Raw genomic sequence first — 27,849 nt, forward strand, 5'->3', positions numbered from 1 at the left:
AAGCTTTCCACATTCTCCTTTCCTCATTTCCTGTTTCTAAAGATAATACATCAGCACACATAGAAACAGATCATCATCCTCCTCATCATCATCTCAAGTCTTTTCATGGTTGTTTTAAATTCACACTAAAGGCAAGTTAATCCAGAAATACCTTGTATTATTTTTAAGGTGAAGGAAACTCAGGCATCCTGCTTAGAGCAAAGAATACAAGCTAGCATGAGGTTTTCACTTTCAGTCTTTCATGCTAAATGTGTGTTGTGGAGGATAACAATGTAATTCCTGAACAAATACAGACCCGAGTGTGAAGGTTGGAGTGAAGAACTCGAGTGTCCTTCACTGAGCCCTGACTTTGACTCAACACCACTGAACACCTTTGTGATGAACTGGAACACAGACTGAACCACAGACCCAAAGCATATCTTCTCATTGAGAAAAAACTCATTTGAGTAAACTCATTTTGGCCGCCTGTATCCGGGATCTCGTCCTTTCGGTCATGACTCAAAGCTCATGACCATAGGTAAGGGTAGGAATGTAGATCGACCGGTAAATAGAGAGCTTTGCCTTGTGGCTCAGCTCTTTCTTCACCACAACAGATCGGTATATCGACCGCATCACTGCAGAAGATACACCAATCCGCCTGTCGATCTCCCGCTCCATCCTTCCCCCACTCGTAAACGAGACCCCAAGATACTTAAACTCCTCCACTTGAGGCAGGACCTCTCCACCAACCTGAAGGGGGCAAGCCACCCTTTTCTGACTGAGAACCATGGCCTCGGACTTGGAGGTGCTGATTCTCATCCCCGCCGCTTCACACTCGGCTGCAAACCGTCCCAGTGCACGCTGAAGGTCCTGGTTTGAGGAAGCCAACAGGACAATCATCTGCAAAAAGCAGAGACGAAATCCTGTGGTCCCCAAACCGGACCCCGTCCGGCCCCATACTGCACCTAGAAATCCTGTCCATATAAGTAATGAACAGGACCGGTGACAAAGGGCAGCCCTGCCGGAGTCCAACATGCACCGGGAATAAGTCTGACTTACTGCCGGCAATGCGAACCAAACTCCTGCTCCGGTCATATAGGGACCGGACAGCCCTTAACAGAGGGCCCCAGACCCCATACTCCCAGAGCACCCCCCCTCAGGTCACCACGAGGGACACAGTCGAAAGCCTTCTCCAAATCCACAAAACACATGTGAACTGGTTGGGCAAACTCCCATGAACCCTCCAGCAACCTGGCGAGGGTATAGAGATGGTCCAGTGTTCCACGACCGGGACGAAACCCGCATTATTCCTCCTGAATCCGAGGTTCGACTATCGGCCGAATTCTCCTCTCCAGTACCCTGGCATAGACTTTTCCGGGGAGGCTGAGGAGTGTGATCCCCCTATAGTTGGAACACACCCTCCGGTCCCCCTTCTTAAACAGAGGGACCACCACCCCAGTCTGCCAGTCCAGAGGCACTGTCCCCAACCTCCATGCGATGTTGCAGAGGTGTGTCAACCAAGACAGCCCCACAACATCCAGAGACTTGAGGTACTCAGGGCGGATCTCATCTACCCCCGGTGCCTTGCCACTGAGGAGCTTCTCAACTACCTCAGTGACCTCAGCTTGGGGAATCGACGAGTCTACAACTGAGCCCCCGCCCTCTGCTTCCTCAGTGGAAGACATGTCGGTGGGGTTGAGGAGATCCTCAAAGTATTCCTTCCACCATCCGAGGATGTCCCCAGTCGAAGTCAGCAGATTCCCACTCCCACTGTAAACAAACTGCTTCCCCCTCCTGAGGCGCCGGACGGTTTGCCAGAATTTCTTCGAGGCCAACCGATAGTCCTTCTCCATGGCCTCACCGAACTCCTCCCAGACCCGAGTTTTTGCCTCCGTAACCACCCGGGCTGAAGCTCGCTTGGCCTTTCGGTACCTATTAGCTGCCTCCGGAGTCCCCCGAGCCAACCAGGCTCGATAGGACTCCTTCTTCAGTTTGACGGCATCCCTTACTTCCGGGGTCCACCACCGGGTTCGGGGATTGCCACCACGACAGGCACCGGAGACCTTACAGCCACAGCCATGTGTACTGATGGACACCCTTATGCTTGAACCTGGTGTTCGTTATGGACAAACTGTGACTAGCACAGAAGTCCAATAACAAAACACCACTCGGGTTCAGGTCGGGGGGGGGCGTTCCTCCCAATCACGCCCCTCCAGGTGTCACTGTCACTGCCCACGTGAGCGTTGAAGTCCCCCAGTAGAACGACGGAGTCCCCAGTCGGAGCACTTTCCAGCACCCCTTCCAGACACGCCAAGAAGGTCGGGTACTCTACACTGCCATTTGGCCCATAAGCACAAATGACCATGAGGGACCTATCCCCGACCCGAAGGCGCAGGGAAACGACCCTCTCGTTCACCGGGGTGAACTCCAACACATGGTTGCTGAGCTGGGGGGCTATGAACAAGCCCACACCAGCCCGCCGCCTCTCACCATGGGAAACTCCAGAGTAGTAGAGAGTCCAGCCTCTCTCAAGGAGTTGGATTCCAGAGCCCAAGCTGTGTGTGGAGGTGAGCCCAACTATATCTAGTCGGTATCTCTCAACCTCCCGCACCAGCTCAGGCTCCTTCCCCCCCAGCGAGGTGACATTCCATGTCCCTAGTGCCAGGTTCCGTGTCTGGGGATTGGGTCGCCGAGGCCCCCGCCTTCGACTGCCACCCAATCCACATTGCACCGACCCCTTACGGTTTCTCCTGCAGGTGGTGGGCCCACAGGAGATCGGCCCCACGTCGCTCTTTCGGGCTGAGCCCGGCCGGGCCCCGTGGGGCAAGACCCGGCCACCAGGCGCTCGCATGCGAGCCCCAACCCCCGGGCCTGGCTCCAGGGCGGGGCCCCGGTTGCGCCTTACCGGGCGACGTCACGGATCTTGATATTAAATCACTCATAAGGGTTTTTTGAATTTTTATTATTATTATTATTAGATTTTAATTTTAATTTTTAATTTTAATTTTAATTATGATTTTTTGATGAAGTAGTTTCTCCAGTAGTGCAAACTAAACCATAATTATCTCTAAAATCAAACTGTTTAGTCAAACCGTTTTAAAGAAAATCTTCCTGGGAATTCGGACAGACGTTATAACGGCCTCGTTTTGACAGCAGCAGCACTGTGTCCCAGCTTCATAACAGATGCTGATGGATTGTCCTAAATCGATTCAGATCTTTCTGCAACATCGCAAAACCGAAGAAAAACAAATCCCATATTATTAGGTGTCTTTTGTTGTCAACAACATTTAGGATTGATTTGGGAAAGTCAGAAGTTTACATAACAAAATGCGATATGAATCTGCAACATAAAAAAATATTTTTGTCTCTCAGTCTTAGTCTTATTCTCTTTCTCTCTGTGTGTGTCTCTTTGTGTCTCTGTCTCTCTCACTGTCTCTCGCAAGTAATTTGGCCCAAATAAATGATTTTAGATGGTTACATATAATCGACACAAATGCACAATAAGGCAATATAATGCAGTAAGAATCAGTGGTGTAAATTTTGAACAGGATTGTTGTGTAAATGAGACTTCTGAACCAACGTTACATCAGTCAGCTTTATGGTCAGATCTTCGTTAGCGATCATTTGAAGACTTCGCCAGGAATAAATTAGTGTTGGGTCTGTGGTGAACTCAGAATTTGCACTGAACCATTAGTTCATTCAACTGTAAACTGGGGCAGTCGTGGCCTAATGGTTAGAGTTTGACTCCTAACCCTAAAGTTGTGGATTCGAGTCTTGTGCCGGCCACGACTGAGGTGCCCTTGAGCAAGGCACCGAACCCCCAATTGCTCCTGGGCACAGCAGAATAAACGGCTGCCCACTGCTCCGGGTGTGTTCACGGTGTGTTTGTGTACACTTTGGATGGGTTAAATGCAGAGAACGAATTCTGAGTATGGGTCACCGTACTTAGCCATATGTCATGTCACTTCACTTTTTCAACTGTTGTAGAAAGGACGTTTTTTACATTGACATTATTTCCTGTCCATTGTCACCCAAATGTGGATGAGGTTCACTTCTGAGTCTGGTTCCTCTCAAGGTTTCTTCCTCATATCATCTCAGGGAGTTTTTCCTCACCATCATCACCTCAGGCTTGATCCGTAACTATAGATGTTAGAAATATACAATATTTTACATTTTTTTATTAATATTTTATTCTATGTAGGAAATTTAGGAAAAAATTAGATCTTTAAACAAAAAATATGTAAAAACCTTTAGTGCCGAAATAAATAAAAAAAAAACTAAATGCAATTTATATGATTTCTCACTGTTTAAAAGGAATAATTGAAGAGATTTTGGTGTGTTGGTGTGTGTATACTGATGATTTCCAGTGTAGCTCTCCAGCTTACTCAGTCACATGAGATATTCAGATATTTCAACAGGACTTCTGCTTGAGATGGATTATTTATTTGATTGTGATAGCTTTGTGACCTGTCGTGATCTTGATGCTCTTCTTTAGAAGTCTGAAGACACCAGATTCCTTTAAATGGAACCTCTTAGAACCATTAAGATGTTCTTTAGACTCTAATTAATATGAACAGTTTTTCAATTCATTTTCAGTTCAACAGTTCAATTCATATTCAAGTCAAGAGCTTCAGAACATCAGAAGATCACATCAGGTTCCTCTTCTTTCAACCAAGAACAGGAACCTGAGGCTATCATGAGCAAACAGACTCGCCACAACTGGACAGCTGAAGATTAGGGGTAAAAAAAAATCATCTGGCCTTTTTCCAGTCTTCATCTGTCCAGGTTTGATTGAGTCTGTGTGCTCATGATAGCCTCAGATTCCTGTTCTTGGCAGAAAGGAGAGAAACCTGATGTGATCTTCTGATCCTGATGTGAGCTCATTGTGTTTATACAAAAAACATTTCCACACACAGAACTGTTGCTTGCTTACTCAGAGTTTTTGAAATATTCTATTAAACTTTAGAGAGTGTTGTGTGTGAAAATCCCAGGAGATCAGCAGTTTCTGAAACTCTCAGACCAGCCCATTTGGTACCAACATCATCCGTGCCACAGTCACAGAGTTCACACTTTCTTTTCATTGTTATGTTTGATGTGAACCTGAAGCTCTTGCCTTGTATCTACATGATTTTATGTATTGTGTATCTCCTTGCTTTGAGAAAATGTCTATGTCTACTGTATGACTGAGCTGGTGTACAGATGTTCCTGTGGAAGGTGAGGATGTATTCAGTCTTCTGCAATTGTTAAATTAAATGTTATTAAACCATTGAACACACACACACACACACACACACACACACACACACACACACACACACACACACACACACACACACACACACACACACACACACACACAATTTGGTTTGGAGGCGTACAACAAAAACAGAGAGTCTGTAGATCTGAGCATAATTCTGCTGCTTGTTTGATGTGTCATCACATAAATATCAGTTTTAAAACTACAGGTTGGATAAAACCTAATATATTTTGTACAAAACAGTGTTCATTATTGGCCAATAAACAGCTCTGTATGGTGGAGTATGAGCTGAGGGTTGAGCTCTCATTGCTCCTTCTCTCTGGGACTCTGAGCTTTCTTCCTGAACACTGATGGTTCTGAATGTTCACTCTAATTACAGTGAGATGCACATTTTACTTCCTAATTACAGTCAGAGTGCACTTCTGCTGCACCGTCTGTGTTTACTTCGCTCTCAGTTAAGACACACTATGTTTCATTGTGTCAGAGGTTCAAACTGATGTTCAGGACCAACTGCACTTATAGCTTCTGGCTAATGATTTTTATTACTAAATACTGTCTGATGTTTATTATTATTATTTTTAATGAGGAGCAGTATTTGTGAATAAAAAAAAGTCCATGCAGTAATCCACCTCTTCCTCATTATAATTTGGAGATGTTAAACTAACCTTCTTTAGCTTTAAATGAAACGGATATTTACCTTAAATATCCATCCCTATGGGACATTATCTGATAGAATCACCTTTGGAACCATCTTAATTACAGCTTACATGCTTTAGTTGATTTGAAGCATGAGTGAATGTTCACTTGGTTAAAATGACCTGAAAGTAATTCATGCCTAATCTGTCAGATTTTTATTTTATAGGCTTGTCTTCAGCACTGCACTTAAAGTCAAACACCTGCCTTTAATCCCAGCCAAGGTCTAGAAGATAAAAATGTGGACTGAAGAAAGAAACCGTGTTTCACACATTTTTAATAGATTTGATTGGAAGATACAGGAAGCCAGTAGAGGGAATGCAACAATGGCGAAATGCCATCAAGTCACCAGCTACATTCTGTTTCTGCTGTAGGATTCGTGTGGCACATGATGGAAGACCAGGAGCAAGCGGCAGTATTCTAATCTTCAGAGCTCAGAATGTGGAAGGCCAACATATGGGTGCGATGGTCAGCTGTCTCAATTTGTCACACAGTTGCTAGCTAGTTTATGTTGCACTTCTAGATTTGGGGGTTTGATCCCTGCCTCTGCCTTATTTCTGAGTTTTGAGGGTTTCCTCTGGTTTTTCTCATATTTTCTCATACATCTCTAAAGCGTCTGTAGTGTATGAATATTTGTGTGACTGTGACTGTGCCCTCTGATGGGTTGTCACCTGTCCACTGTGTCCCATCTTGTTATCCAGGTAGCAACAATCCTGTAAAGGATAAGTAGTACATGAAATAAATGGAAGCAAAGTACTGTGTTTTTACAGCACAATACAAAACAAGCCAGTAGAGCTGATACCATACATGTAGCCAGGTTTCTGCAGTGAAATGTGTCAACTCATGAATCACTACAAATAAGTGAGTCAGCTCCAAACGTTTCAATAAGCCCAGAGTGAACTGATTCATGAGAGTCGATTCCTGACCAGGGTTTCATGACGTATTCCTCCTCATTCCCTCACCATCCGTCTCTTCTTTGTCAGCATGGTTAACATTTCCAAAATGAAAATCAGCAAGACCTGTAGTTTCATTTGGCGCGGCAGCTTCCGTGCGCATGCGCCACGTGGAGAAATACAATAAAGAAATAATTAAATAACAAAACAATAGCGTCCACGACCAGTGGGAATAATCCCTTAAGCAATAAACCGTGCTAACGATTGGTAGATAATTTCCCGCGTTTAACAAATGAAAACGCGCCCGATTGCTATTTTGTCCAATCAATTGACGCAATCCGGGTTTTTTTTTTGCAGAAGAAAACATTTTCCTCGCGTTTTACTGGAGCGTTTTATTTCTGTTGGCAAATGGGGGGAGGAAGCGCAGAGTTAATTGAGTCTTATAGAAAAATACTTTATTATTTGATTAACACTTAGACACATAACACCGCGTGGATTTATTTAGAAATCTTCACTTGATGCAAGGGCCAAACCTGTCTATCTATCTATCTATCTATCTATCTATCTATCTATCTATCTATCTATCTATCTATCTATCTATCTATCTATCTATCTATCTATCTATCTATCTATCCATGCTCGAGCGAGGTCATCTACACACCTCCTCCCCCCCTGTTTGCGCACATTAGCGCGTTCTGCTTGTTGTACCCGACGATGCTGCGAGCTGCGAATGAAACGTTTCAACTTGGATGTTTTTATGGCTCCTTGTCTCCAAAAGGACGCTGGAACGGAGATGGAAAAGAGAGAATAAAGCCGTGATTTGGGACAAAGATTTTTTTTCTTTTCTTTTTAAGCCTGTGTGTTTTTTTCTGTGCTGTCACATCCACGGCGGTTTTGCTCGCACTGAAGGCGCTGCGTTATTGTGGCACGGAGCTTGCGCGCTATTTACAAGCAACACGTCAAAGCTTAAAAAAAAGCAACAAAAACAAAAAAAAAAAAAAAACGAACTCGTTTGTACGTTTAAAGAAAATGAGCTATGATCTTGAAACTTTCCCAGGAATGAACAGCAGATCTTAGGGAACTAAAGCGGAATAAATCTTCATACAAGGTAACAGCGCGCCTTCATTCTGTCTCTTTTTATTTTAGGCTCCAAAATCAGATCTTTGGATAAAATTTTGTACGTATAAAATCTGCCATTGCTGATCAGACTTTATGAATGCTTTCATCCTTAATGACTTGACATTCTGTGCTCAAGTCCCTAGGTGCTACATTGACATTTCCATTTATTCATTTGTTCAGACGGTTTTATCCAAAGTCCATTGACAAATGAAGAAACACAAGCTTACTGAGTGTTAAAAATAGATTTAATAACAGATGAGTATTACAGATGGTCATTTTTGATCCCCAATAACAGAACTTGTTGCTGGATGTTCGATGTGCTCAGTGCTGGACATGGCTTGATGTGCTCCAAAGGCCTGCTCCCTCTTTTTACTCAATCATCTCTTCTTTGTCTCGTATTTTTCCAGTTTTATTCTGCACTTGCTTTGAGAAACAACTCATCCCACATCAGTGTCTGTAAATTTCTTTCTCAGTCAGAGAGAGGTGTGGTAATTGATGGAAAAAAGGGAAACAAATGAGATGATGTGTGTTGTTATGGTTGCTGTTTATTGACTGAGAGTGACGGTGTATTTCTCTCCATGGGAATGGGTGACTGAAACAAATAAATGTAGTTATTCAAGGGATTTTTTTCCAATCTCATCTCTCTCTCTCTCTCTCTCTCTCTCTCTCTCTCTCTCTCTCTCTCTCTCTCTCTCTCTCTAACTCTGACTCTTTCTCTTTGAGCAGCTTCTACCCACATAGTGATTTAAAAAAAGACATAATGCACACGTACCATGGACATGTAAAAAAACAAAACAAAAGGGGATGTGTGTACAATAGAAAGAAAGAGAGAGAGAGAGAGAGAGAGAGAGAGAGAGAGAGAGAGAGAGAGAGAGAAGAGGATGTGTGCATGTGCACAGATATAGGCACCTGATAGGGGGCCTGCCTCTACTGCTACACTTCATTCTACGACCACTACAGTGAAGAAATGGGTGGCACAGTCAGCCATTCACATGCTTCAGAACACACTCCGGGGCTGTATATATTTTAACGGACACACACACACACACACACACACACACACACACACACACACACACACACACACACACACACACACACACACACACACACACACACACACACACACACACACACACACACACACACACACACACATACACACACACACACACACAAACACACACACACACATACTTTCTATCATTTTACCCTTTTTCTGCCTTCTGCTGCAAGGGTCCTTCTCCATACAAACCCCTCCTCTCTTCTCCACATCTCTTCCCCCCACCTTGCGGCACAGGGTTCCTCTCCTCTCCTCTCCTCTCCTCTCCTCTCCTCTCCTCTCCTCTCCTCTCCTCTCCTCTCCTCTCTGACTTGCCAACCCCCTACTCACTGCACATCTGTGAGCTTTCTTTTGGCACCCCTCTCCACAGAACATCTCCCTAACGCTTCCCTTTGAATGAACTGTGGCTTTTTGTCAAATCACTAGATTACATTAAAAAGAGTCCATCATGTTTTGTGCTTTTATTTAAATGTTATTCTAAGCAAGCTGGTGTGTTGCATCAGTCAAACCTACATGCTTGTTGTGTAAGGATGTAGTGAAGCTTATGTTATGGCAGTAACTGTTACTCATCAAGATGGGTTTAGTGTATGACTCAATGTGTGAGACGAGGTCACACTACCCTGTGCTCTTAAAATACAGCACATGAAAATGCAAGAGCGAAATTGTCACGTTTGTTTGCATGAATGAACGAGGAGATGATGCACATCCATGAGGCGACAGTTTGAAATGAAGAAACACGGCCCAAACAAATCAACAAAACCAACCGTGCTGTTTAGATCTTAAGCCAACGGTTAGGAAGCTGCAGTGTAACCATGGATACAGTCAAATCATAGCGGCTGTTGCTAGCTACCGCAAGACATCAACGTGTCCGTCACAATAGAAAGAGCTAAAGAAATATTACACTTATGCATATTACAGGGGATTTGCACTGCATAATAAGTACAATTACATATAATGTATTATATAACTACTAAATACATATGAAATAATAACATGGTGTATATTAGAGAACCAATGTGCTCGATTTGTTCATTAATTCTTTTTTTATTGACTGAATAATTGATTAAATGTAAACTCTTGCTTTATAATTGAAAAATAATATTGATTAAAATAATATTGTAAATTGATAAAATGTAAACCAACGGTTAGGACCATGGTTTAAATTAAGTTTAAATTAAATGGAAATTAAGGTTTAAATAGCCTGTCATTTTTTCTGTATTAAACGGAATTTAAATTTCAATTCAAATGGAGTTTGGTACAGGGGTTGGCAGTGTCAGATTTTGAATCAATGATTTTTGCTGGTTTTATGTTAGGGGTCATGGTTCTTTGTTATGAAGGCCTGGCAACTATTCTGTCCTTCGGTGAGCACGTGTATTGTACAGTAGGTTAGCTGGCTAGATACCTGGCTAGCTTGCTCCATCATCCATGTGTCAAGTCAAGAAGCTCCATGTCACTCCTTAGTAATGGTTATCACTTCTTTGCAGAAGTCCGATGTAGTGGACATCAGCTGGTATTTAATGCATGGTTGAGAACCTGAGTTTCCCTCATTTTGTGAATTTCAGCACTTGTGTGCAAAACTATTGGCACCGCTTCTTGTAGGATGTGTCGTAGTCAATGGGAACTAAGCATCAAGTGAAGCAGCCTCATCCACAGACTGGTGTGGGCAGCGTTTTAGCCGCTTGGAATTTCTAAATCTGTTCTTGGAATGTTTTATTTCAGTAATAATTCCATAAGGTGGGTGAGGCACATGAGTTAAACATGACTTATGCCACAGGAGAGTAATCACACCCACCCCTATCAGCTACTTTGACCAGTAGCAGTAATGTGACTTGTACTCACTTCTCTAATGGAATGGGTCTAATGGGTCTCTAATGTGACTTGTACTCACTTCATGAACACCCTTCAGGACTAAGCAAATCCAAAGGAAGGGGTAAGGTACTGTGCCAAAAGCAGATAAACATTCCACAGCAACTCAAATGTGGTCTGCTGTGACAACCAGTTTTCTACATCTAATATACAGTATACGAACAAAGCAGAAGGAACTATAATAGAAGTTTTTATTAAGAACACGATTAGTCTTTTTAGATCTGGAATGGGGCATTTAATTGGATCTGCACTTTTATTTGGATAAAACTTCTTTGCTCCCTGTTTCTCTAGCTGACCCCAGTGTTTGCTGCTGGTTTATGATGAAACTCGTGTATTTTCGGATACGATGCTGAGATACCTCTGCACTTTCAGGGAATTGTAGCCTGGAAGAAAACTCATGCACTGTTCTGTTTCAGCATTCCTCAGTGTGTGCTGCGGCAAGTCTGGTATTCTGCCTTACTCCATCCCATCCAAACAGCAACACCCGCACCAGTGACATGCCGCAGGGGCTGTCAAGAATACTGTTACTGTCTGTGTGGTGTCACAGTCCACACTATTAGAAGACGAGGACTTGTTACTCAGCAAGGAAACAAGTAAACGGCAATGCACCACTAGTTCCAAAGGAAACCTTAGGAATGTAAGGAAGTAGAAAAGGTTGTGAATCAAAGCCCAAGAGAGAAAGGCTGACTTCACAGACGCATCAAGTGGAGACAGAATCGGTTAAAATATGCTAAAAAACAAACCAAATAAATAATTTGATAATAAATAGTTTTTTGTTGAATTAAAGCTTTCTGTGCTATTATTCACCCAGCTCACACTATGGCATTTCAGTTTTTTGATATAATCACGTACTCTGTGTGTGAGAGTGATGTGATGGATGTGTGTATCTGCTCTGTGAATATTTCTCTGCAATGGTATATCACGTTGAAGGTCACTCTAAACGAGCACGCTGGGTCTGCTACGGGAATTTCAATGAATGATCACTGTGGGTAGAAAACAGAAAGCCTGACAATGCCACAGCCATCATTAGCCGAGCCTATAAAAATGTCAAAAGTGTCAGCTTTTGAGTTAAGGAATTTATTTGAGTCGGTTTTAATGATTGGGGTTGAGTGCCTCTTGTTGTTTTTTGTTATAGAGACCTGGGAGCTGGCTGTCCTTTAGTGAGAGCATGTACTGTGTGCTTGTTACTCTGTCAGCCTTGCGTGCTAATAGTGCTGAGCAAATCCAGAGGCCTGAAAAAAATTGGAGGCCTGAAACCTCACATGAATCGTCATGGCCCAAATCTGTGGAAAGTTATGGTGTTAACACTTAATTGAGAGTGACTATTAGATTCACACAAACTCATCACACAGCACCTGGAGTGCATTCAAGGGCCAGAGACTCAGAGAGCAGAATGGGCTCCCTATAAGAGACAGTGGGAAGGAGGTGTGGCATATACTGTCTCTCTCTCTCTGTGTCTCTCTCTGTGTCTCTCTCTGTGTCTCTTTCTGTGTCTCTCTCTGTGTCTCTCTCTGTTTCTCTCTCTCTGTATCTCTCTCTGTATCTCTCTGTGTCTCTCTCTGTATCTCTCTCTGTGTCTCCCTCTGTACCTCTCTCTCTGTGTTTTGCTCTGTGTCTCTCTCTGTATCTCTCTGTGTGTTTCTCTGTGTCTCTCTCTGTGTCTCTCTCTGTGTCTCCCTCTGTATCTTTCTCTGTGTTTCGCTCTGTGTCTCTCTCTGTGTCTCTCTCTCGTGCTCTCTCTCGTGCGCTCTTTCTCATGCTCTCTCTTGCGCTCTCTCTCTCTCCTCTGTCAGTGACACTAGCCAATCACGTGTGTCTGAGAGCTTATGCATCTATAAGTGGGTGGATAACGCTTTCCTTAGACCGTGTTAAGCCGTCCCTTGATGTTACATAAGCAGCAGCTGAAAAAGTTTGCAGTCTTTTAGGAAGCAGGTGATAGTGATTGCCTTCATCCTGCCTGGACCTCACAGGAGGGCTGGTATGAGGCATGAATAAATAAAGAGAAAACAACTTACTAGAACAGATTACTAAAATATGTGCAGTTATTAACCAGCATCTTTAACATACTTTATCAGCAAATGAAATAAAGCTTTCAGATGTTCTCTGACATCATCTATATCTGACTAAAGCTTAAACCTCCTCTAACATCATTCAAAATATAGGTAATTAAAATAAAACCAAAACTGTGTTTTGTACATTTCAGTTCATGCAAAGGGTTTTCATTTTTTTTGTGCGAAAGCTGTTGTGTAATAGGAATATTTGTTAAGCCATTTGCTCTTTCTTGTATTCCAGTTTCCAAACGCTACTCCTCCTACAATGTTTGAGATAAAACCACTCCATGTTCCAAAAAGCTTCATCTCATGCCCACTCACAGTTTACTTGCATCCATTTCTTTCCCACAGATCTGCCTTTTGTCTCTTTAGCCTCTGTTTTTGTTTCTATCTTTGCAGTAATGTGGACTGATACTCAACAGCGTTTTTTTTAGTTTATACCATCTGACACTTGCTTTTCATCACAATTACATTAGAGACAACTGCACATTTAGTCAGTTACCTAATCAGCAGTTGTGCAGGTACAGGACAAGAGCTAGATTTCATATCTTCATATCAAACATCAGAGAGGGGAAGAGAAAAATGTGACACGGTTGCTCATGGGTTATGAGAAACATTTTATTAATCTCAGTAATCTCCAGAGTTGTTTTACATGCAATGGTGTAAAAAAATAAAAATATCCAGTAAGCATCAGATGGATAGGTCAGAGGGGAACAAGCAGATTGTGAACATTACAGTAACTCCAATAACCAGTTTGCAGATCTGTGGTGAGCAGAAATGCATCTCAAATTGCACAAGTTAAACCATGAGGCTGAAAATGAGAAAAAAACATTCTCTAAGGAAGAACAACAGATATTAAAAGTATGTAAGAAAGTATAATTGGTTTATAAGGAGGTTACTCACAGACATCAGCTGGTTTCTGGGTTGAACTAGAATTGACTGTGGCGAGCAGAAAAACCTCTCAAAACACACTGAACCATGGGGTGGATGAGCTCATTAGGTTCTGCTCCTTTCAGCCAAGAACTAGAATCTGAATCGAGGCCTGAAATCTTGAGGTCCAGTTTTACTGTACAATATACTCAGATTCTTGCTTTTGGCTAAAAGAAGAGGAACCTGATGAAGTATTTTGCTTTCTTCTGCTGGAGCTCATCCACCTCGTGTTTCAGTGTGTTTTATTTTTTGAGAAGCTTTTCTGCTCACCAGCTGATGCCCACCAGTAACCTTCTGATAAACATATTTCTGGTTCCACTTCAGAGAACATAGTTTTGTTTTCCTAATTTACATGAAAATACATTCTAGCTGAACATTCTGCACTCTCTGAACTTTCCTCAGGTTTATGGGATATTTAATCAGTATTCTTTAAGAAAAAGAGCAGTAGGAGGAAATGTCCAAACAAGAAACAAGACACCTTTAATTAAAAAAGTAGATTATAATTGTTAGATTAATTACAGATTAGAGAATAATTAAGATGGATGCAACCAGTGGTACATAAGATACATAAGAGAAATTAATTTGTGTTTCACATAAAACTGCATTTCACTGTAATGCTGACTTTACTGTCGTATATTTTTACTCACTATATGGGCCAAATTCACATTCACACAGGATTTGGAAGGTTGAACTTCTCGACTAAGGGCCAGATGTACCAGACTATTTGCACCCATTTCAGGCGCAATTAGGCCACATTCTGCATTTTCAAGTCTAAATGCTTCATTTAAGCCATGAGCCTGCTGAAACACACAAACTTCACTTTTCTCCCTGCTTTGTAGCAGAATCACTGAGAAAATAGGAAGTGAAGCTAATAACATATTCTGTTCAATGGCATAAAGTTTGGGCAATTAACTGTGGATGAGGTTGAGTGTGATTATGTTTCCCCCAAAGCTGGGTGGATATTAGTGCCTTGTGTTGCCAGATGCAGGTTTATCTGTAGAATCTGGATGGGGTTGATTTTGTATGTGTACAGTACCAAAAGAGCTTAGCGCATTTCTTTTTATTTACTCTTCTTCAGTAACATCTTAATCCTGATTTGCATCATGGTCATGTGTGACTGTGTGTAAAGACATCAAATTGTAAGTGCAAATACATCAAATTCACTTCAGCAGGTGTAAACTGGCCTCTTAACTGGATGAATATAGAGATGGATGGATGGATGGATGGATGGATGGATGGATGGTAATAGAGATGTATGGATGTATGGATATACAGATGGATGAATGGATGAATATAGAGATGGATGTATCTAGAGATGGATGGATGTATATAGAGATGGATGGATGGTAATAGAGATGTATGAATGTATGGATATACAGATGGATGGATGGATGAATATAGAGATGGATGTATCTAGAGATGGATGGGTGGACAGATAGAGAGATAGATAGACAGATGGATAGACAGATGAATGGATGGATGGATGGATATAGAGACGGATGGATGGATAGATGGATGGATAGAGATGGATGGATGGATGGATAGACAGATAGATAGAGAGATGGGTAGACAGGTGGACAGAGAGATGGATGGATGGATGGATAGACAGATATATAGAGAGATGGGTAGACAGATGGATAGAGAGATGGATGGATGGATGGATATAGAGATAGATAGAGAGATGGGTAGACAGATGGATAGAGAGATGGATGGATGGATATACAGATCGATGGATGGATGAATATAGAGATGGATGTATCTAGAGATGGATGGATGGATGGATGGATGAATAGACAGATGGATAGAGAGAGAGATGGATGGATGGATGGATGGATATAGAGATGGATGGATGGATGGATGGATGGACAGATAGAGAGATAGATAGACAGATGGATAGACAGATGAATGGATGGATGGATGGATATAGAGATGGATGGATGGATGGATGGATAGACAGATAGATAGAGAGATGGATGGATGGATGGATGGATGGATGGATGGATGGATGGATGGATATAGAGATGGATGGATGGATAGATGGATGTATATAGAGATGGATGGATGGATGGATTGATAGACAGATAGATAGAGAGATGGATGGATGGATGGATGGATATAGAGATAGATAGAGAGATGGGTAGACAGATGGATAGAGAGATGGATGGATGGATGGATATAGAGATGGATGGATGGATGGATGGATATAGAGATGGATGGATGGATGGATGGATAGATGGATAGATAGTTGAAGGGATGTCAGCTACCACCTTTTTTATTTTGCAAATTATGCAAATAAGCTGCAGGAAGTAAATTCATGTAATTCAATTCAGTTCTACTTATTTGTATAGCGCTTTAAACAATTGATGTCTCAAAGCAGCTTTACAGAAGCAAAGAAACAGAAGTTTGAAGTTTAAAATGAAGTTACTATTTCTCTCTAACATCTATCCCTTAATAATCAGGCCCTTTGTCTTGTGTGTATTTTAAAGCTCATAACTGATTTTGTGTGATGTTGTGTTTAAATTAAACAGACAGTTCCACTGGATGTAATACTGCTCCTTCCTCGAGATGATAGCGTCCAAAAATATTGCGCTTAAGTCCAAGGTTAGAATGATGTGTAGCTGTGAAACGCCTCTGTTTGCTCCGAGCGTAACTCTTGTATAACGTCTGCAGTTTCGGTGATGAATCCTCAGTAAACTCACAAAACTCAACCCTGACTACAGCCAGTTTGTTACACAATAACATGCAGTGCAATCATTTTCTCATTATAAACAATGAACTGAACCCTTCAATCAGTTACTAGTTACAAGAAATTATGAGTAATCAGTACTAGTGTCACGAACGCTGGATAAAAGGGACCCAAACGCAGGATGGCAAAAACATGAAACATTAATTACGAAAAACATGAAACATAACACAAACTAGACCAGACAAAGACAACAGTTGATTCCGCGCTGCACAAGGCAACGCAGTACAGTTAAATACAAAAGACAATGAGACACGATTAGGAACAGGTGTGGAGACAGGGAGGGGCAGTCGAAGGCGGGGAAGACACGTGACGAGGAACGTAAACAAAGGCACATGGCCAAAAGTCCGGGCTGAGTCCTGACAGAGCCCCCCCCAAGGCGCGGCTCCCGACACGCCATCCCGTCTTGATAGTCCCGACGTGGTCCGGATGGGGGGAGCAAGGCACACGGCGAGGCGGGTGGGGGGAGCAAGGCACACGGCGAGACAGGTGGGGGGAGCAAGGCACACGGCGAGGCGGGTGGGGGGAGCAAGGCACACGGCGGCACAGCCAGAGAGGAACGAGCGATGTCCACAGCCGAGCAGGGGGAACGAGCGACGTCCACAGCCGAGAAGGGGGAACGAGCGACGTCCACAGCCGAGAAGGGAGAACGAGCGACGTCCACAGCCGAGCAGGGGGAACGAGCGACGTCCACAGCCGAGCAGGGGGAACGAGCGACGTCCACAGCCGAGCAGGGGGAACGAGCGACGTCCACAGCCGAGCAGGGGGAACGAGCGACGTCCACAGCCGAGCAGGGGGAACGAGCGACGTCCACAGCCGAGCAGGGGGAACGAGCGACGTCCACAGCCAAGCAGGGGGAACGAGCGACGTCCACAGCCGAGCAGGGGGAACGAGCGACGTCCACAGCCGTGCAGGGGGAACGAGCGACGTCCACAGCCGAGCAGGGGGAACGAGCGACGTCCACAGCCGAGCAGGGGGAACGAGCGACGTCCACAGCCGAGCAGGGAGGGCCAAACGCAGCCCCCGATGCACCACGGCCAAACCCACCTCTCAGAAACCAGGAAAGGGGGAAGGAGGACAGGGAAAAAAATTTAAATAAAAAATCCTCCACAGAACAGAAAAAACACACAGATGCAAAACACGGGCCTGCAAGACCCCCCTCGGACAGGAAGTGGGGCGGCGTCCTCCACGGAAACCGGATGTGAAGCGACGCCCCCCACCGAACAGGTGTGGGCCGATGTCACAGGACACCGAAAAACAAAACAAAACTCGGGCTGGTGGCCCACAACCAGGAAGTGAGGCAGCGCCCCCCGCAAAGAAACCGGAAGCGGGGCGATATCCCTCAATGAAAAAATGCGGACCGAGAAGGTCCAAGAAGAAAATAAAAAATAATCAGCTGGTCCAGGCTGTCACTATCCTGCTGGGTCTTAATACGGCGGAATCATCTGTCATGAACGCTGGATAAAAGGGACCCAAACGCAGGATGGCAAAAATAACAGGGTTTAATAACGAAAAACATGAAACATAACACAGACTAGACCAGACAAAGACAACAGTTGATTTCACGAAGGCAACGCGGCACAGTTAAATACAAAAGACAATGAGACACGATTAGGAACAGGTGTGGAGACATTGAGGGGCAGACGAAGGTGGGGCAGACACGTGACGAGGAACGTAAACAAAGGCACATGGCACACAAAGGCACACACTAGTAATGAGTGTGAATCTAATGTTTCATGCTGCTTTATAGGTCATCACACTCTAAAGAAATGATCAAACAGATTCATTGAAGAAAGAAAAAACAGAAATAAACTGTTGTCCCCAATCACAGAGGAGATGTGAAAGAAAAAAGTGACACCCAGTGAAACAGATCAAGATATAACTTCAGACTGGAATCATTCTGAATTACAATAAAAACCATATCCAAATATATATATATATATTTATATTTATATATATTTATAAATATATAAATAGTGGTTAGCACGTTCGCCTCACACCTCCAGGGTTGGGGGTTCAATTCCTGCCTCCGCCTTGTGTGTGTGGAGTTTGCATGTTCTCCCCGTGCCTCGGGGGTTTCTTCCGGGTACTCCGGTTTCCTCCCCGATCCAAAGACATGCATGGTAGGTTGATGGCATCTCTGGAAAATTGTCCGTAGTGTGTGATTGTGTAAGTGAATGAGAATGTGTGTGTGTGTGCCCTGCGATGGGTTGGCACTCTGTCCAGGGTGTATCCTCCCTCGATGCCCGATGGCGTCTGAGGCTCCCCGTGACCCGAGGTAGTTTGGATAAGCGGTAGAAAATGAATGAATGAAGGAATGAATATATTCCAAACAATCAATAAACAGCGTATTTTATATATACAGTATATGCTGTTTATTGATTGTTTGGAAAATCAAGCAACAAACCAGAGCTCGTATTCATTTAGAGTCTTAGAGCATAGATTTTCTCTCAGTGACAAAATGAAAAAAATTCTTAGAAATGTCGGTGTTTCCTTAAAATTAAAGAGAAGATCCAAGTAAAGTCATTCGCGATGCATCTTAACTCTCAAAAGAGCTCTTAAGGTCAAAAAGTCTTAGCATTATTGAGGCAGGAAAAGAAATTATGACAAGGTAATAAAATGGTACAGATTAGATCGTGTAGGGATTATTTGGGATTACGGATGACCAAACATGTCTGCCGCTATGTCATTAGAGATACTCAAACATCTCTGAAACATAGTCAAAAATGACAGAGGCAGAAATTTATTTATCTCTGACATTTCTGACATTTACGTTACATTTATAACATACAGATGTTAGAACATCTCTAACATGATAATATAATCGATCATGAATGTAATGATATAGCCTCAAATATCTTAGAGACAATAAACATAGAGACATAGTGAAGTCTTATAGGCCAGATTTTATTTTACAACCAATCACAGTCTTCAAAAGAATGCGTCATACATAGTAACAGGGTTTAGATGAAAACATCTTGTTAGAATTTCAGGATTTTCACTAATCGAGATCTTCACATTTTTTTCAGTGACGATTCAAGATGAAGCGAGGCATGCACGAGCCAAGACGAACGGACTGAATGAGACGTCTGTGCCGACGAGGATGACTGGACCAGCAGCCAGGAAGAGAAGTCTTTATTTTTTAACAAGGCTGCAGGAGCATATGTTTTTACGAGCCAGGGCTTTTTGCAAAAAATGTCAAACCGCACACATTGAAGTACTCTTCATCTGTTTTTGAAGTGCTGCCAGAACTCTAGTGCCAAACATTAACAGTGCCAAGTCGGGATAAAAAAACAACATTTCAGCCGCATTTTACAAATATTCCTCAATCCGTTTTTTTTTTTTTCACCCTTTTACTTTACATTCAACATGAACTTCCACATGAAGTGCTTTATTCAGGAGTGACTATTAGCTGTGCAATTAACCTCATTCTCATTGCTAGGAGCTGGCTCTTGCCAACAGAATCCTCCTTAAACCCCACAAAGTGACCTGCTGCTAATTCTGTCCTTGCGACGCCTGGCATGTTTCTGCTCCATCAATCAACCTCCGAGCCACTCGATGCTTCTGCATTTCCTCCTCTTTTTTCTTCCCTGATTTCTGTGCACTAGGAAAAAAGAGCCATAGTTTGTATAGCCATCCCGGTCATGACAGTTAATATTGGGTTATGAAACTGTAATATTTATGAAGTTTTTTGATTTATGGTTGAAAGGTATATTCAGGGATACTCTTGAAGCCAGTGCCAAGAGTACATTCTGTATTATTCACCAGCATATAATATAACGAGCCATTAGTATGTTTACGTAAGTCATCATTTTTCACTATTAGGATCCCGGATGTTAGACGTTAAGACAAAAATCAGTACTGTAATTTGGATGGGAAAAACAATTGTTTTAATTTATCACCCTGAAGGTGTTCCATATGTGTGAATAAGTCCTCAAAACCCATTTACACACACACACACACACACACACACACACACACACACACACACACACACACACACACACACACACACACACACACACACACACACACACACACACACACACACACACACACACACACACACACACACACACACAGAGTTCCCACAGTAACACATGCTGCAATCACCTTTTTTTTCCTGATTTGTATGAATCATCCTAAACACTTCCTAAACTCAGAAGACGTTGAATTTACATATGCAATATATATATATATTATATGTATATGGTTTAGAATCCAAGCTGTTTAGTTTGCTTGTCTGTTTTACTATTTTATTCATTTTTTACCACAGCCAAAAACTCTACATTCTGATTTCTATTTTATTTTACACATCTGCTACAAGTTTACAATTCACAAGAGTTCACTATTAAAGCTTATTTTCCCTTAGTTTGTAGGACACATACATATTTTTTAAGTGTATATTTAAATAGCTGTGTAGTCAAGTGCCAAACAGGAGCAAGAACATTTATAAGGTGTTTACTAATAATAATAATCGAATTATAGTTAGAATAGGAATACGAGTAGACTTCATCACAAAAGTTTACACTGAAACAGAAATGTTTACACGGTCCGATTAAGGTGACTAATGTTACGTCCAAACACTTGTCCATAGTTTATTTAGTCAAACTTAAAAAAACAAAAAAATTATATAAAAAAAACGCATTTAAAAAATTAAGAAGTAAAGGATTATAACATATTGTTAATTTTGTTATTGTTAACACAGAAATTAATTTGTCTTCAGCGTTCATACAACCAAATTAGTTTTTTGTTTTTTTTACCTTGCACCAGGCTTTACCTTCAGTCGATGGAAATCAAATCATGTTGAACTTCAAATGAAATAAAATCCTGTACAAATCATTTAATTTTTTTCCCATCGCTAACTGGACTCCATTTACTCTATTCCTTTTCTGATGATGATGATGATGATGATAGTTCTTTGTTTTGTTTTTTTTGCTATATAAATCAATGAATATAATCCCGTATGTTTAACAAAAAATTTAAATTGTTTCATTTAACATTAGTTAACTGAAAAGGTTAATTTTCAGCATTTTGAATAGCTTAATTTAAGAAATGCTAATTTCTTGAATACTGTTATACAAGTTTGTTATACAAGTTACGTATTATCAGAGTGACACACATCAGAGTTTTTTTCTCGATACACCAGCGTTTTTTATGGTTATGAACTGTTTTGTATGAAGTGTTCCATTGTTCTCGTAGTTCATTCAGAAGCCCTCGTTATCAAAATGCCATTTTCTACCATTTTGTGTTTTTTTCTTCTTTTGGACCATATGATTTTCACAGTGGCCGTGACTTCAGAACGCCACTCAGCCAATGGCAGGCCACTGTTGCTTTTGTTACGAGGCTGGAGCAAAGACATTTCACCTCCTGCACTGAAGGCAAAGGGGAAAGAAGCAGCAGCCATAGCAGTGGAGCCAGAAGTGGCTGAGATCCCTGCAAAGCCTCTTCCTCAGATCATGCTCCCTCGTAATATGACAGCCGATGCCCTGAAACCCCCACTGGGGGCCGCACAGGTGGCACCACCACCTCGTCGTCTGGTGGACGTCGATGTGTGCAGAGGCTACTATGACGTAATGGGGCAGTTTGACAACACCTTTAACTGCACAAAGGGCACTTACATCTACTGCTGTGGCACTTGCTACTACCGCTTCTGCTGTGAGCATCAAGGCAACCGGCTGAACCAGGACATATGCTCCAATTACAACTCACCCATTTGGGCCAACACCCAGGTGCCTGCAACTCAGCCCCCAAACCGTTCAGATCCAGACTTTGACCCTTTGCAGCAGCAGAGCAACAATACAGTTTATGTCATCGGTGGAGTCATCTCTTTCACGTTGGTCATGGCCATTGGGGTGAAGGTGGCTTTCCGCAAGGTCTCTCGTCGACCCAGGAACCGAGACCTCAATATGCCTAGGTGAGCGACACCGTGTAAAATGTTCGAGAGAATAATGTTTTAATTTTGGTAGAATTTGTGTTTGAATGTAAAAGGTGTGGCATCATTATTCTTTTTTTATTAGTATGTGACAGCGTAGGTTAAATAAACTGTAATCTGTCTTCTTGAAAATGTTTTATTCTTCTCTAGGGTCAAGAATACTCCTACACTATCTATTAACTGTTATGCCTTGTTCCTTATTTTATTAGAGCACTGGTTGATATATTGCGTCATCAGTCCAGCCCGGTACAGCAGAGTGAGAGAAACAACAGCACCAGTGCCACCACCAGCAAAGGCGCTATCGGACGGCAGTCCAAAAACCATTACACGCCCATCCTCCAGAGCAAAGACAACCGTGGTGAGTATTAAGTGTGTAAATTTGAGTTCAGTCCGAACAGTTTGAAGGATCTAAACAGTCCAATGTATTGGGACAGACAGCCCAATACGGTTGTTCTTGCTTGACACTCAACGCATGTGGGTTTGAGATTAAAAGAAATATCTGAGACGATTGATCAAAATTTTCTTGATAGGTGTTTAAGTGATCAGCAATATTGTTAAATGTGACTGACTCGTGTTTCATGCTGCCCAAGTGTGTCGTGAAAGATTTATTATTTAAACAGTTAAACAGAGCTCTGGGTTTCTCGCCTGCATTTGTCGTTAAAAAAGGATAAATCAATATGAAGACTAGTGAGCTGACTATGGGAGAAAAGCTCTTATAGTATAAGTGTAATAATTTGTTCAAAGCCCAAATGATTAGTAACTGGGGTTATTAGTCAGATTTTTTTTTGTTTAGGTTTACAGATGGGTTTAGAGGTATAGAAACATTAAGATCCTCTGGTTTTGCTTTGTCTTTTTGCAGTTGGGAAACACAATTTAATTCAGTCTGGGTCCAGTCCCAAACACACAGCTACGATAGGTAAGTGAAAGAGTGGGGACTCTGTGTGTGTGTGTGTGTGTGTGTGTGTGTGTGTGTGTGTGTGTGTGTGTGTGTGTGTGTGTGTATGTCTATTTGTGATACTAAAGTAATAAACCACTGGCATAGTTTAGATATAGTTCCATATTACCAGTTTCTATATAGCTAGATTTTAATTGACACTAAAAATCTATTTAAATCCAAACTGTCAACACTGATTCTGGCATCTCCATAGCAACACAGTGCATACTGGTCCTAGAATAGTGGGTGGGAAAAATAACCAGAGAGTAAATCAGAGTCATTCAAATATGTACCTTTCATTCATTCATTTTCTACCACTTATCCGAACTACCTCGGGTCACGGGCATCAATGCAGGATACACCCTGGACAGAGTGCCAACCCATCGCAGGGCACACACACACTCTCATTCACTCACGCAATCACACACGACGGACAATTTTCCAGAAATGCCAATCAACCTACCATGCATGTCTTTGGACTGGGGGAGGAAACCAGAGTCGAAATATACCTTGCCTTACCTTTATAGTAGCAGTTGTAAATGTGTTTATCTAGATTTGGATTTGATTTTGGGTAAGCAGCATTCTGAGAGTGCTGCTAGCTAGTGCTGCTAATCTGTTAGGCTGAAACTGTTACCACATTTATGACAATCGGTCAGTGAGAGTGTATGATGCATGGCCATACATGACACTTTATCCAGCTGAGGTTTCTTTGGGAACTGTTTTCAATGATGGAGCAACAATAAACTATAAACTACTGTCTCACTGTCTCTTTCTCTCTCTCTCACTGTCTCTCTCTCTTGCTCTCTCTCTCTCTCTTTCTCTTTCTCCATTTTTTTCCATATATATATAGTTATGTAGTCACTTTGTTACAAAAAAAGCTTAGTTTCAGCATTTCTGTGCTAAGTAGGGAGCTGATGTAAGCCGATGACTAATTCTGATTGGTCCTTAGGTTGACCTAACATGACTCATACCCTATACAGTCCTGTTGAACTCAAACTAGATTAAAAAAAACACACTGAGAGAAGAAAAGTTAGAAAAGTTACAGAGAGAAAGTCACAGTAATAGAATTTCACTAATTGTGAAAATACGTCACCAGGGGCATTAACTGTATTTTCGCATAGTGAGGTTATCTTTTATGACTCAGCAAGTTTTCTAGAAAAATCTGCCCCTTGCAGAATTGCCTATGTGTCACTCTGATATAAAAGATAGCTGCAAATGACAATTCAGCTAGTGGCATCTTCCATGACCTGCACATTTGTCTAGTTTTTCTCTCATGAATGTTGATTATATACAAATCGTTCAGCTCTGATTATTTCTTTCAGAACGTGTACCACGAATGAACAATGCCCAGCTGACCTCAGCAGGAACCCTGATCTCCAGCAAGACCAACAACACAGGCCATCATCTAAGCATCTCTCATTCCTTTCACAACCTGGCTCAGCTCCCTCCAACATATGAAGCTGTTATGAAACCCGATATTAACCGCTATTCCTCCCTCAAGAGATTAGGTGAGTGTGTGAATGTATTAAAACAAATGTCAATGCTTTCATTCATAATTGGCACATTGGGACTGATGTATGAATTGGCAAATTTTGAGGCTGTATCTAATTTGTCTCCCAACTTAATGCAGAAAAAGATCTGGAGGATTACACGAGTTATTATACCTCAAAAAGACGACACAACGATGCACCGCCTTCCTTCCACTCCTCCCAGCATCACCTGCCCTGGGGTGATTATACACTAGAGGCGAGGGGTACACTGCCCCTACACTCCTCCCGACCCCAAATACATGTACCTACCTCTACATCCACACCAAATCCTTACCCTTTACCCAAGTCACCATACAGTCCCACCTTTGAGTCGGTGAGCCAGCCTCCACGCCGGGTGATGTCTCAAGACCAACTGTTGGCCTTGGGGGAGGGAAACACCCTGTCGTACTTGTCTAAAAACCAACAGCACCAGTATTACAAAGCCATGGCCACCAGCAAGAGCTCCAACTCAAAGGCACTGAGGAAGTCCCACGAACGCCTTCTGTTGTCACCTGATGAAAGAATGCTGGGGAGTGCGATGGGTGACTATGGGGGTCTGATGCCTCACCTCAGCCATTATAAAAAAACGCAGTCACAGCAGAACGTGTGTGTGACCCCATCCCTTGACCGACACCACATGATCAAGATGAATTCACACCCAACGTCTGGCTGTGAACAGGAGTTCACGTCCATCGCTGCTGCCATGTCCGCTGGCCATGGAACTGGCACTCTGGGTTGGGGGGAGGGTCATGGCTCCGCTGGTGGTGCTGGAACGACAGGCCAAAGCTCCCGCAGGATGGCGTTTGCCGCAAAGCGACAGAACACCATTGAACAGCTGCACTTCCTCCCCGTGGGAGGGGGAGGCAGTCAGGCACTGTGGACAGGGAGTAAGAACGAAGTCACGGTGTGAAGAAGGGGCGAGGCAGAAGAAGACAGAAAAGGGTTGATGGAAAGATTACACGTTTGCTCAAACAGAAGAGAGGACTAATACTTTAAAGGGAGAGCATATGGTAGAAATTCAGGAGATAAAAGGGAAGATGGAAAAAGCTTTAGAGCAAAAAACAATGCGAGTCTCATAGCAGGAGAACTTGGTATACTGCTAGGACAGAAAGTGAGGCAATGCATCGTTCTGGAGAGCCATTTTTGCCCCTTGCTGCTTGTTGCTAAGAAACAGGATAAGATACACCCTTGATATGTGAAGGTATTTTTAGGATGAAACTATGTGGATAACTACGGTTTCTACTGTTATCTGACTCTATACGGTATATCTACATGGAAGCATTACATCTATAACAATTGAGCCATACTTTTTGAACATTTTATGGTGGGGGGAAAAATACAAATGAAAATATGTCATTCATGAAAAGTTTTCTCCAACACAAACCTTCTCTAGCAAGTATAGATAATTTTATAGAATATAACGCTTCATTCTAGTGAGTTTTGTCAGTTAAGTATGGGAAACAACATGACAGAAAGTAAGAGGTGGAATCCTGAGTGTCCTCAGGATTTGTGAAGACTGTATATTTGTGAAATTTCCTGATGTAATATTATAGCATCGCAAATACACTTCGAATAATCATGGATTACACTGCAGCTTCAATGGGGCGATGAGAGAGAGAGAGAGAGAGAGAGAGAGAGAGAGAGAGAGAGAGAGAGAGAGAGAAGGAGGGAGGGAGAGAGAAAGAGAGAGGGGGAGAGGGAGGGAAAGAGCGAGAGAGGGGGGAGAGGGGAGATAAATAGGTAGAGAGAGAGAGAGAGAGAGAGAGAGAGAGAGAGAGAGAGAGCAACGTTCCCAACAATTAAGTGATTTACCTCATAATTATTCGTCCGGCAGATTTGAAATAGTTTGAAATAGCTCGAAGCTGACCTGACATACAGTATATCGAACAATATTGTGATACAGTTCTTTAGATTCAGAAGTCTTGACTCTTTTATAATTCAGCTTGGGGTAAATGTAGGTTAAATGTTTGACTTTGAGCCTCTAATAATATAGTGGCATTTTATAAAAACATAAATTGTCACATTTTATTAAAAAAGAATCTCTCTAGGCTTTATTGTGGTACCTTATTAAAGGTGCCTCTGAGAGCAATATGCAGTGGTAGTCTGATTATTAGGGATCTATTTAAAGAACCTAAAGGCCTTGTAATCTGCGGTTAGAAAATAAAACCACTTTGTGCTGAACATGTGACAAAATGAGCCAGTAGGCATTGTGGCTGTTCAAGAATGTCTGAGAAGTACATGTGACAATAGTCCTGCTTCCTGACGTTCGGTCTGTTATCATGGAAGTGCGGCAGAAGACGAACAAATTCTGAGCATGAGCATTCGTTATCAAAACTGCAGTCACAATTCGAGCTGATTACTGTATAAGATTGGTGGTAGGGCAGTGGGAAAGGGGATGGGGAGTTGGTGGACTCTTTATTCCAAGGGCTATTCTGAAACTTATACCTGTATGTCTCTGCTTCTGTGTTTGGTCTTTTTTTTTTTTTTTTTAAATGATCGTGTCAGTGTAAGTGACACAGCTGTAGAACAAAATGCAGAAAACAATTCTGATATTGCTAACTATGTAATCTACCAAACTGTAATATATTGAGATATTAAGATATTATTTTCTGATTAACAAGCTGGCCAGTTTTGGTATATTCTAAAAAGCTCTTTTTCTTTTTTTTTGGTCAAAGATGTGTATATTTCTCCAGTGTATACTCACCAGACACTCATAAACAGGTGTGTGGTAGATGCCTGAGACAGTTTATATGCTCGAAATGAACAGAACAAGTAAACAGACCTAAAAAATGTCCTAAAATAATATCCTTAAAATGAATATTTCAGCTTTTCTTATTACTAAAGTTATTCCAGTATA

The 27,849-nt window shown here is 42.2% G+C and overlaps 1 protein-coding gene across 1 annotated transcript; it reads left to right on the plus strand.

Moving 5' to 3' along the window:
* Nucleotides 1-7,077: 7,077 nt before the first annotated feature.
* Nucleotides 7,078-26,646, plus strand: shisa7b (shisa family member 7). The gene is made up of 6 exons (XM_027143795.2): nucleotides 7,078-7,930; nucleotides 19,624-22,511; nucleotides 22,739-22,887; nucleotides 23,389-23,445; nucleotides 24,786-24,971; nucleotides 25,094-26,646. The coding sequence occupies exons 2-6, from the start codon at nucleotides 21,772-21,774 to the stop codon at nucleotides 25,900-25,902; spliced, it is 1,941 nt and encodes a 646-aa protein (XP_026999596.2). The 5' UTR covers nucleotides 7,078-7,930; nucleotides 19,624-21,771; the 3' UTR covers nucleotides 25,903-26,646.
* The last annotated feature ends 1,203 nt before the right edge of the window (nucleotides 26,647-27,849 follow it).

This window comes from Tachysurus fulvidraco, chromosome 7, assembly GCF_022655615.1.
Source record: "Tachysurus fulvidraco isolate hzauxx_2018 chromosome 7, HZAU_PFXX_2.0, whole genome shotgun sequence".
Lineage (NCBI taxonomy): Eukaryota > Metazoa > Chordata > Actinopteri > Siluriformes > Bagridae > Tachysurus > Tachysurus fulvidraco.

Bases quoted from the DNA above. Each gene is read 5' to 3' on its own strand.
- shisa7b (XM_027143795.2), top strand. From the start codon at position 21,772: ATGAAGTGTTCCATTGTTCTCGTAGTTCATTCAGAAGCCCTCGTTATC. The intron at 22,888-23,388 runs GTGAGTATTAAG...GTCTTTTTGCAG, and splicing joins CCAGAGCAAAGACAACCGTG to TTGGGAAACACAATTTAATT. The intron at 24,972-25,093 runs GTGAGTGTGTGA...AACTTAATGCAG, and splicing joins TTCCTCCCTCAAGAGATTAG to AAAAAGATCTGGAGGATTAC.